Source organism: Chionomys nivalis, chromosome 4 (assembly GCF_950005125.1).
Source record: "Chionomys nivalis chromosome 4, mChiNiv1.1, whole genome shotgun sequence".
NCBI lineage: Eukaryota > Metazoa > Chordata > Mammalia > Rodentia > Cricetidae > Chionomys > Chionomys nivalis.
Window position 1 is genome coordinate 54,744,240 of NC_080089.1, and position 17,042 is coordinate 54,761,281.

At 41.0% G+C, this 17,042-nt stretch overlaps 1 protein-coding gene across 2 annotated transcripts in view; it reads right to left on the reverse strand.

Annotated features, from left to right (window-relative positions):
* The window catches only part of Scaper (S-phase cyclin A associated protein in the ER), a 372,041-nt gene extending 357,784 nt beyond the window's left edge, over nt 1-14,257 (reverse strand). For both annotated transcript variants that reach the window (XM_057767374.1, XM_057767371.1), the window contains exons 1-2: nt 14,199-14,257; nt 2,362-2,425 (exon numbers count right to left, since the gene is read on the reverse strand). In XM_057767374.1, the coding sequence (XP_057623357.1) occupies nt 2,362-2,367 (6 nt within the window). In that variant the 5' untranslated portion in view covers nt 2,368-2,425; nt 14,199-14,257. The remainder of the gene's footprint in view (nt 1-2,361; nt 2,426-14,198) is intronic.
* Nucleotides 14,258-17,042: the final 2,785 nt, after the last annotated feature.

The window sequence follows — 17,042 nt, forward strand, 5'->3', positions numbered from 1 at the left end:
GGCAGCCTAGGAAGTCAGCTTGGATCTACTTGTAACAAGAGAAGCTAGTTCTCGGCTGTTTTCCTAACCCACACTTCACAAGCATCAGACGGAGGCAGGAGCAGCGCCTGAAACAACAACTAAGACTGAAGTTTAAAGATGAAAAGTAGATGGCAGGAAGTAGGAAAAAGAAGCAAACAACAAACAAGTGCAAACCTAAAGTTAGTTTTTAAGCCACTTGATCACACTGGCCAGAGAGACAGCTCAGTGGGTACAGGCACTTGCTGCCAAAACCAAGTGCTGTGGGATAATTCTCCTGTAAGCTATAAATATGTATTTCTATCAATGGTCAATAAGCCATTTTGGCCTATAGCAAGGCAGAGTATACCTAGGCAAGAAATTCAGGCAAAGATACAGAGAGAAGAGGGTAGGGTCAGAGGGAGATACCACCCAGACCCTAAATGAGCAGGACATCCTGAAAAATGAAACTACAAGCCATGAGCCTCGGGGTAAAATATACAGTAATAGAAATGGGTTAATTTAAGATAAAATAGCTAGTTAGTAATAAGCCTGAGTTATAGGTATGGTAATATTTTGTTTATGCTATAGCAAAAAAAAAAAGAGGAACATGGGATGTACTCACTCATAATCGGTTTCTAGCCATAAATAAAGGACATTGAGCATACAATTTGTGATCCTAGAGAAGCTAAATAAGAAAGTGAACCCAAAGAAAATCATATAGTCATCCGCCTGGAGAGGGGAAGTAGACAATATTGCAGGGCAATAACTGGGAACTTGCGGGTGAGGTGGCATGGGGCAAAGGGGAAATGGGATGAGAAACATGAGAAGGGGAGGATGGGAGGAGCTCGGGGTATTGGGATGGTTGGGATATAGGAAGGGAGGATACGGGAGCAGCGAAGTATATATCCTAACTAAGGGAGCCATCTTAGGGTTGGCAAGAAACTTGACTCTAGAGGGGTTCGCAGGTGTCCAGGGAGATGTCCCCAGCTGGTACCTTGGGCAACTGAGGAGAGGGAACCTGAAATGACCCTATCCTATACTGATAAATATCTTACATATCACCTTAGAACCTTCATCTGGCGATGGATCGAGGTAGAGACAGAGATCGAGGTAGAGACAATTTGGAGCAACGGTCTGAGCTCTTAAGGTCCAAATGAGGAGCAGAAGGAGGGAGAACATGAGCAAGGAAATCAGGACCACGAGGGATGCACCCACCCACTGTGACAGTGGAACTGATTTATTGTGAGCCCACCAAGGCCAGCTGGTCTGGGACTGAATAAGTATGGGTTGAAACTGGACTCTCTGAGCATGGCGGACAATGAAGGCTGATGAGAAGCCAAGGACAATGGCACTAGGTTTCGATCCTAATACATGAACTGGCTTTGTGGGTGCTTAGCCTGTTTAGACGCTCACCTTCCTGGACATAGATAGAAGACCTTCGTCTTCCCGCAGGGCAGAGAATTTGGACTGCTCTCTAGTATCGAGAGGGAGGGGGAATGGTGTGGGGGGAGTAGAAGAGGAGTGGGGATAGGGAGAGGGGACTGGGGGGAGGGGGCAATATTTGGGAGGAGGGGAGGGAAATGGGAAACGGGGAGCAGGTGGAAATTTTAATTAAAAAAGAATAAAAAAAATAAAATAAAAAAAAAACCCTGCCTGAATATCAGAGTGCAGAGCTTAATCACTAGTTAGCCATAGGGACCAGGCAGTGGTGGCACACATCTTTAATCCCAGCACTCAGACACAGAGGCAGATGGATCTCTGTGACTCAAGGCCACCCTGGGCTATACAAGATCTGTCTAAAAGAGAAGCAGAGCTCACAAAAAGGTCATCCCAGCACTTAAGATCACATTCTTTAATCCCAGCACAAGGGAGGTAGAGACAGGAGTGATATGGATGGATAGAGTGAAAAATATAAGGCAGAAGGAGAAAGGAGCTCAGGACAGTCTGGGGATTTGTAGAGACAGATACAGTTTGAGAAATCATAGGACCAGATCGCCCCTTTGGTCTAAGGATTTAGAGGTAAGAACTAAAGGCTGGCTGCTCTGCTTCTCTGATCTTTCAGCATTAACCAATATCTGATTCTGGGTTTTTATTATTAAGACCAATTAGAATTCATGCTACAATAGTTCAAATAGTTTTTAATTAATATTAAACCTGAGTGATTATTTAGAAGGGGCTTCAGAGCTGGGTGGGAAAGAAAAACCTCCGTTTACACCCGATGACCGAATTTGATCCCAGGGACACATAGAGTGGAAGAAAACAATCAACTCCTGAAACCTGTTCTCTGATCTTCCCAGGCACACACTATGGCACATGTAACACTGATAAACAAAGAAATACAATTAAAATAGATGTACTTACCATCATTTTTTAACTCTCTTCCCTGACAAGATCACTTAACACATAATCCCATGGGTTATGATTCCTGCAATTAAAATATATATGTATGTATATGCATATATATGTATAAGTTTATATATATTTCCTTACTCACAGCATTATCATAAAATCATATGTAATCATTAAAAGTTAAAATCTCACCCTCCATGTTCCTCATTACAGTAAATATAAAAAGTGAATAAAACTACATTTTATTGTCTGATAGAATACACAGGATACAGTAAGCTTTAAAAACTCCACCCTGAAGAATACCTTAATACTCCAAAATATAAAAACAAAATGAAAAAGAAACAATACTAATTACAGGGCTATCATAGTATATCCTAATCCAGAGGCACTAAGCTTCTTTTCAGTATATGTCTTTACACAGAACACACCCATACATTTTATATGCTTGGCTTAAAAGTATATTTTAATTTTATTTAATATTTAAGGGTCTGCATGTAATGTAATCCACATGTACCTAGTATATGTGCCTGTAAAGACAGAAAAGGGCATCAGAGCCCCCAGAAACTGGAATTGTAGAGGATTATGAGCCACCCTGTGGGTACTAAGAGCCAGACTTGGGTACTGTGCAAGAGCAGCAAGTGTTTTTAATTGCTGAGCCATCTTTCTAGTCACGTATTTCCTATCTTGACCCAATTAATAATGTTTAACTAAAAGAAAACTTCCACAAACATTTATCCCTATTGTGAGAAATCCACTCTTGCCTTCTCCATTTCATTTGTAATAATATTATCTAACTTACCTCATTAATAATCTCCAACTTAACACAGAAAATAATGTGCAACCTCTCCTTAAGAATTTCCATAAAATGGAGGCTGGAGAGTGGTTCAATGGTGATAGGAACTTGTTGCTCTTGCAGAGGACTCAGGTTCAGGTCCCAGTACCCACACACATGGTGGCTTTCAACCATCCATAATTTCAGATCCAAGACTCTGACTCCCTCTTCTGACTTCCGTGGACACCAGACACATACATGGTATACATACCATTATGCAAGAAAATTCATTAACATAAGATAAAAACATATCTTTAAGAACTTCCATAAACTAAAATTTTATCAGAACATTTTAATCACCTTTTATGTAAGTATCCTCACAGAACGGACCTTACCTTTCGGGATACCTACTTAATGTAATCAAATTTTCACTCAAAAGAAACACAAAGCAGAGAAACTAGTATGTGTGTGTGTACCTAACTCTGTAACAAGAACCACTGAATAAAAGTAGCAGATAAAATCAAACATTCTAATTCTAAGAACCAAGTCATATAGCTTTCATCAATTGAATATGCTCTTTTAATACACTTTCAGGCTGGGATGTGGCCCAATGGTAGAGTTTTTGCCTCATATACTTGTGGGCCTGGACTCAGTTGCCTGTACTGTAAGAATATAGTTTTAAAGCAGCATCTCAAGTGCAAGAATATTCACACACAGACACCCCCCAAAAATAACTACAAATGCTCATAATAGCATTATTAAGCTACAATCAAAAAGGCATAATACCCATTGGCTAAAGATTAAACACAATATGATATAACCAAGCAATATAATATTATTTGGCCATAAAAATTAAATTCTCATATTTAAACACAGGTGAATTCTGAAAACATTATACATTATGAAAAAGTTATAAAAGATCACATATTGTATGATTTCATTTATATAAACTGTCCAGAATAATTAATAATAATTAATTATAAATAATGGAGTCAAAACATAGAGGAATCAGGGAGAAAATGGAGGTAACCACAAATGAGAACAGGCTATCACGGTGGGAACAATGTCCTAAAATCCACTCTGATACAGACATGCAGCTCTGTGAACACATAGATGAATTTTAAGGAGGTGAATGACACTGTACATGATATAGGCATGGGTAAACCACTGTATTCTTCATGTGCATTGCCCATGCTCACAAACTTCCAACACCACCCCACGTCACTCAAGTGAAAGTCAGTCTTCACAGTCAGCTATCTCACCCCAAATTTTTCCCATCCTTCACTGCTCCTTGCCAGTATTCATTCCAATCTAGCCACAATGGCCTCTTTATGTTTCTTAAGACTTGGGCCTCAGAGATTTGTACTTGAGGTCCCTTCTCTGTCTTGGCCAATGTGACTTTCTCAATGACCCCTATGTAAAACTGCAACCCTCACAAACAAGCAAGGGCTGTGGATGCTCATCACCACCAGATTAGCCTACAAGAAATGAAAGGGTGCTAACCAAATGAAGAGTAAATCACCTCAGTATGGTATGAAATAACTTTTAACTCTAACAAGAAAGTTAAAATGCAAACATTGAAAAGAAATGCAGCTGAGTGAATGGCACATGTAATTCAGGATTCTCAGGAGACTGGGGCCAGAAGTACAGTACCAGTCTTGATGATAGAACAAACTTTGTCTCAAAACACTAAATAACACTATTAGTTTCAACAATTTGTAAAGATACATAATACATGAAAGTTGTAATCTAGGACATCATTAACATAGACTGTTAATGCAATTTTATGTGTGTGTTTATTGTTTTTGCTTGAAGGGTGTTTTTTTGTTTTTTGTTTTGTTTGCTTGGGTTTTTTTGTTTTGTTTTGTTTTTGTTTGTTCTTCTTTCTGGTGGGGAGGGAACTGAGATAGAGTCTCTCTATGTAACCCTGGCAGTCTTGGAACCTACTACATAGACCAAACTGGCCAAGAACTCACAGCAATCCATACCTTCCTCTGCCTCCCAACATCTGGAACTAAAGGCATGTTTTTGTTTTCTTGACAGGTTTTTGCTATTTTACCATGGCTAACCTCTAATACATAATCCTCCTTCCTCTGCTTCCTGAGTGCTGAGATTAAAGGTGTAAACCAGTTGAAGCTAATGTTTTAGCATCTTAGAACAGACTATAACTGCAGGATGCTTTATGTATGCCTATGATAACCACAGAGAAAAACCTATAGTAAATACACACTGAGTAAAGATTAAAAAAATCGCCGGGCGGTGGTGGCGCATGCCTTTAATCCCAGCACTTGCGAGGCAGAGGCAGGCAGATCTCTGTGAGTTTGAGACCAGCCTGGTCTACAAGAGCTAGTTCCAGGACAGGCTCCAAAACCACAGAGAAACCCTGTCTCGAAAAAAAAAAAAAAAAAAAAATCAAAACATCATTATTTAAAAAGAAAATATCAGGAGAGAAACTGACAGTGAAAGAAGTATAAATCAAAACCCATCTATTATGGTAAGGGCTTTTCTATCTACCACTACTATAAATGGATTACATCCCCCAATCTAAAGGAAAGAGTAGCTAAACAAATTTGTAAAAAATGGTCAAACAGCATACTGTCAATAAACAACTTTATCCTTCAGGAAGAAAATAAGCTAAAAGCGGGAGGATTGAAAAAGATTATTCCATGTAAATGATATCCCAAAGAAAACAGAGGTATTGGGAGCAAAAACATCATCATATGAAAATGAAAAGTCAATTCCTTAGAAAATACAACAATTATAACTATATCCCAAACTCAGAGTAACTAAAAAGATAGGACAAATTTTTAACAGGAATGAAGAAAAAAATTATAGTGATCTAATACTAAGGACTTTAATACCACACATTAAAAAAAATAGCACATTTTCTTATTCATTGGGGAGGTGCATGCATGCCACAGCAATTCTACCCTCCCACCATGTAGGTCTCAGGGATCAGCATCTTGCCTTTTCACCCATCTTACCAGCCTAATAACCCACTTTAGAGAAAGGACAGATCTGGGCACAAAACCATTAAGGAAAAGTTAACATGAATAATACTACAGATCAAATGAACCTAACATATTTAGAATATTAAATTCAGCAGCAGAGTATACACTATTTATAATCACATATGGAACATTTTCTAGGATTGATTATATGCTAGGCCACAAAACAAATAGTATGACCACATATGGTATTACACTATTATAAAAATCATTAATGAGAAGAAAACTTAAAAATTCAAATATATGGAAACTGAACAACACATTCCTCAACAATCTAAAGGTTAAGGAAGAAATCAAAGGAGAAACAATAAAACACCTTGGGACAGATTAAAATGGAAATATAAATAGCAAAGCATGTGTCAGAACACAGTCCAAGAATGGAGTTGTGTGAGGAGAATTACACCTGCTTATGAGAAAACTCCAAGAATAAAGAGGAGTCTTGGGACCTCCGTTTCTTCAAAAACACAGAATTGTTCTTGAAATATGTTTTCATGCCCCTCCCAGGTATAGCAGATAGGAGTGAATTTACTTCAGAATATTCATTACAACTGTTATTTGTTTATATGCTTCTATGGAAAAACATGTTTTTGCCATGTGCAACTTGCCCATCACGTGTGGCTCACCCCTGTGACTATACACTTTCATCATGTGACTCCTTTTAGCCCATGGATATAAACCCTCTGATATACTGATTAAGAACCACTGCTCTAGCCAGATCGGTATAGATTTGTGTCAAGTCGGCAAAAAAAAAAAAAAAAAAAAAAAAAAAAAAGACAACCACGGAGGATTCTATATATATAAATTCTCAAGATTCCACCAAAAAACTGCTTGATCTAATTAAGAAATGTTTCAGGGGCCTGGAGCCATCAGTTAAGGGTTGTCGCTGCTCTTACAGAGGACCCAGATTCAGTTCCCAGAACCCACATAGCGTTCACAGTACCCTGTAAGTCCAGTTCTAGGGTCTCTGACACCCCCTTCTGGCCTCTGAAGTCACACACATGATGCACATACATACATGCAGGCAAACACTTATATACATAAAAAAATTAAATCTTTTTAAAGTTTTAGGATACAAACTCTAGATAGCCACAGATGGCCTGGAGCTTCTGATCCACCTGCCATCACTATCCAAGGGCTAGGGTACAGGAGTGTGCCAGCAAGACTTGGGTTGTACGTAAAATTGGAAAACCTTTCAGATTCAGACTAATCAAGGAAAAAAAAACAGAATTGCAAAAACATAGAATACCTGAGGAGATCAATAATAAGTGATGAGACTGAATTAAAAAGCCTGCCAACAAAGAAAGGCCTAGGACCAGATGGTTTTACTGCTGAATGTTACCAAACTTTTAAATAAAACTACTATGAATATCAAACTATTCTAAAAATCTGGAAGAGAACTATTCCAACCTCTGTCTATGATACAAACATTACTCTGATGCCAACATTACTGAATGTGAAGAGGAAGGAAAAGATGAATGAAGGAGACTACAAACCAATATATCTGAGAAAATAGATGAATCCAAACACCACATCAAGAAAATTACACTCCAGGATCAAGTGATATTGTTCTCAAAGACGCTAGGAGAAAAAGATCATTTACACCATTGTAGGGAATGTACATTAGTAAAACCTTTATGGAAAACAGATGGAGAGTCCTCAAAATGTTTCTAAAATTACTATATTATCCAACAGTCACCACTTCTGGTAAATATCTAAATGAAATTAAATAATAATATTAAAGATATTACATGTTCTTTTCAGCATTAATCAAAATATCCAAGATAATCAGTCAGAGTGTCTGTCAGCAGATGATCATACAAAGAAAACATGCTGTTTGTACAGGAGTATGATATAGTATTCAACCTTTGAAAAGAAAATCCTGTGATTTTTTTTTTAACAACACAGATTAAGCTGGAGAATATTATGCTAAGAAAAAAAGCCAATACAGAAAAATAAATACTGTATGATTTTACTTATTTGTGAAATATAAAGTAATTGATCTTACAGAAGCAGAAAGTAGAGTGGTAATAGACAGGAACTAGAGGATGAGAGAGGGAGGAAGGAAGAGAGAGAGAGAGAGAGAGAGAGAGAGAGAGAGAGAGAGAGAGAGAGAGAGAGAGAGAATTAAATGGCACAAAGTTCCTTGGGGATTCTGAAAAAATTCTAGAGCTTATTGTACAGCATAGACACTACAGTTAAAGCCAATACTTGAAAACACCTAAGAGATTAGATCTTAAATATTCCGTGATGGTTAGCTTTAATTGTCGACTTCCCCAACCTAGAATCACTAGGAAGACAGTCTCAATGAGGGATTGTCTGCACTGGGTTGGACTATAGACAAATCTGTACAGGATTTTCTGAATTAAGTGATGTGGGAAAATCCAACTCACTGTGGGTGGCATCATTCCCTTGACACTTGCTGCCAAGTCTGAAGACCAGAGCTGGAGTCCTAGAACCCATATGGTAGGAGAGAATCAACTGTGGCAACTTTATCCTCTGACCTCTGTCCATGTACACAAGTGTAAACATGATCATGTGCATGCACACACAAACAAACAAAATGTGAATTAAAAGAAAACTTTGAAAGCCACCAATTCTTCGAACACAGCTCAAAAGTCAGCATCACAAAGAAACATGGTTTTTTGTTTTTTTCTTTTGCAGTACTAGAGATCAAACCTACAGCATTCTACCTGTAAAGCCTTATCTCCCATTGTGAAACCTACATTTTAAAATTTCCAGCTAATAGAAACCTTAACCTGAACTCAAAGACTAATATAATATATAGATAGATAGATATTATAATACACACATGCACTCATACTTTTCCTCCAAACTTTGAGGAAAGTGTACTATAAAGTATAGAGAATTATTGGCATCAGTCCAATCACTGGCTCTAGCTATAGGACATTAAGAAGTCATGCAAGGTAGTTACAAGCACCAACTCCCAGCAGTTGGAAGCACATATCAATGCACAAAATCATGGGAGTCAGAGTCCCAGCGTCAAAATAGGAGGGGCTCATGAAGTCCCATCCCTGTCTGAGGAGCTATCTGGCAAATGGTGGCTACGAGGAAAGGAAAGGCAGTTTTCTTCAGAGATGTGGGCCCTGAAAGGCTACCCATGCTCAGTAGTGTTCCCCATCCAGTACATGGAACCGCCCATATGTACAAACAGGCAGCACTAAATGGACTCCATGGGTATCTTTAAAAAGAGAGCACATGTAGTTGGGAGGAAGAAGAACGGGAAGAATTGGAGTGGGACGAATGAAGAGTGGATTTAATTAAAACACAACTTATGCATATATGAATATTAAATAGAAACATGTTAAAAGAAGTCCTTTAACTTCTGTAGCACTGTTCTCATCTATAAAAACCAAGGCTAAATATTTATGACCTCCCCAAAAAAATAATTTTCACACAAAAATTTATAAACAAATGTTCGAAGTAGTTTTATACATAATAGCTCCAACTTGGAAACAATTCAAATATCCATCAACAGAAAAATAATCAAATTGCAGTATATCCATGTAACATAGTGCTACTCACCAACAGAAAGGAATGAACTAATTACAAATGTAACAGAGGAATACCACATATTATACCCACAAAAAGAAAGGACAAGAGAATATCCAATGACTCTGTTTATGTCAGGCTACATATTAGGCAAAATTAGTCTTTAAAAAAAGAAGAGGAAGTTGAATTGGTTGGAGGGATTCAGAAGGAGCAGAAGGAACTTCCAGGAAAGATAGATATATTCTGCAAATGGGATAGACAGATGGTTCATTATTTAGTCTTCCAGAGGACCCAGGTTCAATACCCCACACCAGTATGGAGACTTGGAACCATCTATAACTCCAGTTCTAAGAGACCCAATGCCTTCTGCAGGCAATGCAGGAATGTGGTGCATAGATAAACATTCAAGCAAACCCCCATACAAGAAGCTCTCAGGAGAACTAGGGGAGATACATATATTCTGAAATAAACTCAGATGATAGGGAAGAATATACACTGAGGGAGCAACTTCTGATTTCGCTATTTACTCATCACAGTTATGCAACTTTAGATATGTTATTATTCTCTGTGCTAGCAAGGAACTTCCCACCAGATGACACATAGATGTCCAAATAATTTCTGAAATACTACATAAAACCCAGTGCATGATAAATGCTTTTATCTTTCTCCCACTTCTCTCACATTTCCTGACCCTGGGGTCAGTATCAATGACTAAAGACCGCTCCCCTACTGGAATCCCTGGAGTAGGCACTCAAAAGATTGCAGGAAAGAAGAATGCAGCACTGCAGGGCTCACTGGTTCAGCAGAAACACCTGCTTTCCATCATTCCAAAACCAGTCTATGAAGCTGTGAACTCTACGAGGCTTCCCAATAAAGAGAGCTTTAGAGAACACACACTTTTGCAAGCAGACACAAAAATCCTATGACCATATAAACTAAGCTGTAGGGATGAGAGAAGAATGTGGTACCCACTGGAAAACAGAGCAGACATCCAAAGGACACAGTGAGAAGAATGTGATCTCTAAAGTCAGACTCACACATACTCCAAGGCTGCCTTGTACATACTGCACAACCTTTACAAAAGGTACCTAACTGCTTTTAGCTTAAGAGTTCACCGTTGACAATGGAGTAAAACTATCTACCCCCATAGGGTTATTTACAAAAGCAAAGAAATTTTATGTGAAGAACCTGACATCCCAGAACCACCAAAACCTGATAACCATACAATATATAGATTGTGAGTGCATGCTCATCAATGGTTTCCTGATTTTCTGAATTATAACTCTACCACAATTACAAACACCAAAGTGTTAAATTATTAAAAGTGCTAATTACTAAATTTAAATATACTTTTAACTTACAGAATAAAAATAATGGCTCAAAACAGAATCATAATCTCTTATATCCTGCCAGACCCTGATTTATTCCAAATCTTACCACCATGCCTCAGGCACTACTGTTAAATTTGGTACTAAGTAGATTATTATCTCTACCTCCAAACTGAAAGCAGTCGTGGTGTTAAGACAGGAGTTTTCTGAATAAGAGGACAGCCTAGGCTACATAGCAAAACCTTTTCTCAAAAGAAAAATTTAAATTTTCTTTCTTCTGGGAAAATTTAAGATAGTTCTTTGAACAAAAAGAAAGATACTGCAATATGTGCACTAATGAACATGAGTAAGTGTTGTGTGCTACCCAAAAGAAAATCTCAACACAGCAAAGGATTTCTGGGAAGCAATCCCTTTAATGACATAAATTTTAAAAAGTAATTCAAAGAGTGCACAAAAGTGGAACACATCTCAAATTAAAATAGTAGCACTATGTAGGTTAAAGGGTCATGTCCTCATTTCTGCAAAAGATATTCGATGACTAACAAGTACAAGAAAAGATGTTCAAATCACTAGTCATAAGGGAAACAAATCAAAACCACAATGAAGCATCACTTCAGGTATCTACACTCAAAAGACAGGACTAGAGTGGCAGAGGAAACAGAGAAATTGGCACCTTCCTCACACACTGCAGGGGGAATGTAAACTGGTACAGCTGACCTAGTACAGCATCTGGCAGTTCCTCATGTCTGCTGTGTGAGGAGGCCAGAGGTGGTGCTGGATCCCCCAGGGCTGGTGATGAACCATCTGTGATTGCTGGGAACTGAATCTCATTCAGTTATTCTAAAAGAGCAACTGGTGCTCTTGAGCCTCTGAGCCATTTCTCCAGCCACAGCCATTTGTAATCTTTATGTCTAGAATTTCAAAAATGGCAATTCCACAGTATTGATATTGTACCACAGGAGAAGACTGTTATATCACTTAGAACATATCAGCATACACTGTGTGTACAAGTATGCATGTGTGGGGTAAGCACGAATGTGTGTGGATGCAGTAGGTTAAAATCAGTTATTTCTTCAGCCACTCTCTACCTTATTATTTATGTGTTGGGGAAGGGATAATAGGTGTGCGTGCGTATGTGTACAAAGGTTGACATGGAAGACAAAGTATCCTTACACTGTACACTTTTGTTCTTTTTTCTTTCTTTCTTTCTTTTTTTTTTTTTTTTTTTGTGACAAGATCTCTCATGAATCTGGAGTACCCTATTTAACCAGTCTGCCTGGTCATCAAGCTCCTGGGATCGAGCGACCTGTCTCTGCCACAACCATCATCACCCAGAAGTGGGGTTACTGACTGCTACATGTGGCTTTTATGTAGGTGGCGGGATCCAAACCACAGTCAAGCCCTTTACCCACTGAGACAGCTTCCCAGCCCCTCCACCTTTTGGCAGGGTAATGGGAGACAGGGCCTCTCACTGAATTAGGCTGGACTGAAAGAACAGGGGACCCCCAGGGAGCCTTCTGTCTCCTACCTCCCAGCACTGGGATTTCAGGAATGCACCCATGTGTCTGATGTTTACAAGGGGACTGGGGATCTGAACTCAGGTCCTCATGCTTACACTGCAAGCATTTTACCTACTGAGCAATCTCCCTCGCCCCAACACCATCTATTTCTAGAGACTGAAGGATATTTACATGTAATTCCCAAAGGATTTCTGTGTCTCCTTTAAAACTGGATTGGGTTGTGGGAGTTGGGGAAGCAGGAAGACAACAAGAGAACATCTGAACTCTGTCACCTTATCACTAAAACACTCGTATAAATCACTCACAAAGGCACTAATAAAGTCTATCATCAAGTCAATCTTTCAGTGATTTTTTAAGGTCTAGGAAGCACAAAGGAAAAGCATTTTAAAAATCTGTATAAAACCTTGGGAACCCAGTCACCAAAATTATTTGTAAAACATTTATATGGCAACCCTGGTTATGACATAAAAACATCAGGTGTTTAATCACAGTCCTATGTCGACACTGTTTGTGTCTACTCAAAATTCATACTGGAATCCTAACTTCCAAAGTGACAGCAATAGGTAAATACTTTGGGAAGTAATTAAGACTCACAGTCTTCATATATGGGACTGATATTCTTGTAAAAGAAGTTAAAGGAAGACCCCTGTCCCTCCTCATGTGGGGTACAGACGGTGTCATCCACAATATGAAAGCACACCATCACCAAACAGAATAAGCTAGTACTTTCTTCTTGAATTCCCACCCAGAACTGTGATAAACAATCCCTGTTGTTCATACACTTCTTAGTTTAAGGTATTTTGTTATAGCAGCCCAAAAGACTAACGCGGAGAATTTTACAAAGGCAGCTCAAAAGATAGGGGAAAGAGGAGAAACGGGGCATTTGCTGCAGGCTTGCTATGCAGTTCTTTACAGAAACAATCATTTCCTGTTAGTAACAATTTTATAAGGTGGACGGTATCAAAATGAGAGGATCTCAGACCAAAGGGCCCTCTTCAGAGGGATCCTACTGGACAGCAGCTGGAGCTGCTTGAGAAGCAATTTTCTGATTGCTTTGTAACAAGTTCAAAGATCTGCAGTCAACAGCTGACTCTAACCTGTTTCCTTGAGCAGGACAGGACTGCAAGCCTGAGCTGAGGGAGGCACTAATAAACTAAGGGGGCAGGGTCATTGAGGCAGGAGGCGACCCGGGTGTGAGGTCTGCGTTTTGCACCTGAGGCCCCGACATTAAACATTTGTAAATTGAGAAGAAGAAAATAATAATTCTTCCCCTTCCTGCTTCCATGAGAAAGGTTCATAGAAAGAGGTGCAAACCCCTGAAGGGAAAGATGCTAAAGCGATCAACTGTCAAAGGCAGGCAAGAAAGCTCCTGAGGACCCCGCAGTCCGGACATTCCAGAAGCCTCGACTGTCCCCTAGAGACAGCATCCTGTCCCGGGCCCAGCCCCGGCACCGGCCGGCCGGATTGGAGCTCACAGTCCCACAACCCTCACAGCCCAGCGGGGCTGCGGGCCAGCTCCACCCTCCCCACCCCGGCCCGGCCTCCTTAGTGGACCCCGTATCTCCCCTCCCCCGTCACACGTCCAGGTGCCTGAGGAGGTGGAAGGGTGTTCCGCCGCCATCTTGTCCCTTAGCCCCACAACACAGGTTGCCCGTGCCCCTTCTAGGGTCCGTCCGGGTCGAAGCGACGCGCGCCCCTCGCGGACACTTACCCCGTCCGCCCTGCGCACTTTGGGGCGGCTCCCAGCGTCCCGGCGGGAAAGGGGCGGGGTGGGGCGGGGCGGCAGCCGAGGACCAGGCGGGGCAGATGGCCGGCGGACCACGTGATGCCAGCCGAAGTTTAGCCCCGCCCTCTAGGCGGTTCAGGGCCTTTCGCGCAGGCGCAGCCGGATTCAAGCCCTGCGCTTAAGGGAAAAGTGAAGGCAAGAGTTTTCTCCCAGCCTTGGAGCGCCTACTTCCCCAGAGCTGTTATTTCCCCGTGGAGTGATAAAAATCCAACTCGGCTTTTGGCGGCACGGGCCCCTTTCTCAGATTCAGCCTTCCCTCCGGTCTGTCTCTTCACCACGGTCCGTACGTGAAGGACCTAGCAGGTCCTCTCGAGAAATCTGTGATTAATAGAGTTCCGGAGCTTAGCCTGCACCTTAAGGCTTCTTTCAGGCGTCGTGTGCCAGACTTGGAGCCAAGGATCCAGGAACAAAGACCTAACAGATATGTTTAAGCTACTTCGAAGACAGCAGTATGCACGGGATGACTATGTGTCGGTATTTAAATCACAGATCTGAACTAACTGAAAAAGAGTGTGCACATCATCGTATCACAGTAGGTGGGAAACCAATGAGGACTGAAGTCTACCTCCCTTCCGGGAGTGGAAGAGCTGTGGAAGCAGGTGTGCACTATATTAGTGGCTCCTTCTATCTTCCCCCTCCTCTCGGTTCCTTAGAAAACCCATTCGCTCTGTCATCTGACAAATAGTTATGAAGCACCTGCCATGTTGGATACACTAACTGCTTAGAGTTAATAAACGAACAGAATAAATCCCCCGAAATGCATTCTGGGAGGGGAGGGAGTGTTCTTGAACTGGGAGGAAACAATAAACGCAAACAGAAGGGACATAGTACAACATAAGTAATGATCAGTGTCGTCTTTCTCTTTTTAAGCATCTTCTCTTATGTCACCTGACATTTAAACAACTTCAGTCTCTTTCAACTTGGAATCTCCCAACTGCCATCCTCACTTCAACATGTCTTCATCCCACTTTCTAACTACCTTTGGCACTTTGTAGTTTACAAGATATCTCCCCTACTTCAGTTCCTATTCAGGTCTGGACTTAGTGCACTTTGGTTTCTGGCCATTCTTTACAAAGTCACTAGGGATTTCCGTACTGCAAATCCTACTGATGTTATTAGCACAACCAGCAGTAATTTGAATTTTTAATTTCCCCAAAGGCCCAAGTATTGAAGGCTTTGGCACTGTGGTGGTTTTACCTGAGACCAAAGCCATGGAACAAGGTGATCACAACAAAGCAGATCAGTAGCTCTTCAACCAAAACCAAATAGAAATGACGATTAGATCAGTGCCTTATTCAGCCATCATCACAGAGGCTTCCTCCTGCACCAGGTGGGAACAAATATGAGACCTACAGCCAGACAGATGGACAGACAGTGCAGAGAGACAGACACAGCTCTAAATGAAATGTCTCCATCAAATCATCCCCCTCAGAGCTCAGGGAACCCCAAAGAAGACGGGGCAGGAATGGGGAAGAGGGGACAGAGGACACTAAGAGAACAGGCCTCTAAAACAACTGAGCAAAGCTCATATGAACTCACAGAGACTGAAGCAGCAGTCACAGGGCCTCCACCGGTCGGCACCAGGACCTCTGCATACATACTATAGCTTTCAGTTTAGTATTTTTATGGGACTCCTGACTGTGAACAAATGGGTCTCTGATTCTTGTGCCATCTCTTGGGGCTTTTTTATTTTTGTGTTGCCTTGGGTTGTCCAAATTTTGATATGATGGTTTTCTTTATCTTACTGTATTTTAATTGGTTATATTTAGTTGTTATCTCTTAGAAGCCTGTTCTTTTCTAATGAGAGCTAGAAAGGGAGTGGGTCTGGATGGAAGAGGAGGTAGGAAGGAATTGGGAGGAGGAGAAAGAAGGAAAATGTATTCAGATTATATTGTGTGAGAAAAGAATCTATGTTTAATAAACGGGAGGAAACAGAAAAGATTCTGATTAAAAAGCAGAGTGGGGATTTCAGTGAGTGGAGCTATCTCAAGCATTCAAGCACAGCATCAGCCCTGTCTTATAAGGCACCCACGCAAGGCCTGATGACTGATTGCAAGATGGCTCAGGTAGTGTGTCTCAGGGTAACTGTTGCTGGGATGAAACACCCTGATCAAAGCAACCTGGGGAGGAAAGGGTTCATTCTGCTCACTCTTCCAGGCAACAGTCCACCACAGAGGGAAACAAGGGAAAAACTCAAGTGAGGCAGGAACCTGAGACAAGAGCTCATGTAGAGGCCATAGGCGAACATTACTTACTGCCTTGTGCCTCATGACTTGCTCAGCCTGTTTTCTTCCGGAACCCGGGACCACCAAAGGTGGCACTACCGAGGATATGCTAGGCCCTCTCCCACCAATCACTAATTAAGAAAATGCCCCCACAGTCTTGCCTGCCTACAGTCCCATGGAAGCACCTGGCCACCTGAAGTTCCCTACTCTGAGATGACCTTAGCTTATGTCAGACTTACATAAGCTATCCAGCCCAGGTAGGTTTTGTCCATAGAAAGGTGTCTGGTTACTAGTTTTGATGCTGTACAAGATGTTTATCCATCAGACCTGTTCCTGGAGTCCAAGGTGATTTGGGAAGAAAATTCTCCAGAGCAGAGGATGTAGATGCAAAATGGAGCTGCAGATGCCAAGGTTTTACTCTGCACAGCTGCAGCAGGAATCGTCCTCCAGCCTCAGAAAGCAAATGGTGCTTAGAGCCTGGCTGGGGTCCACTGGAGTAGTTAATTCATATCCAGGCACCTCTAGAGGGAGGAGCAGCACAGAC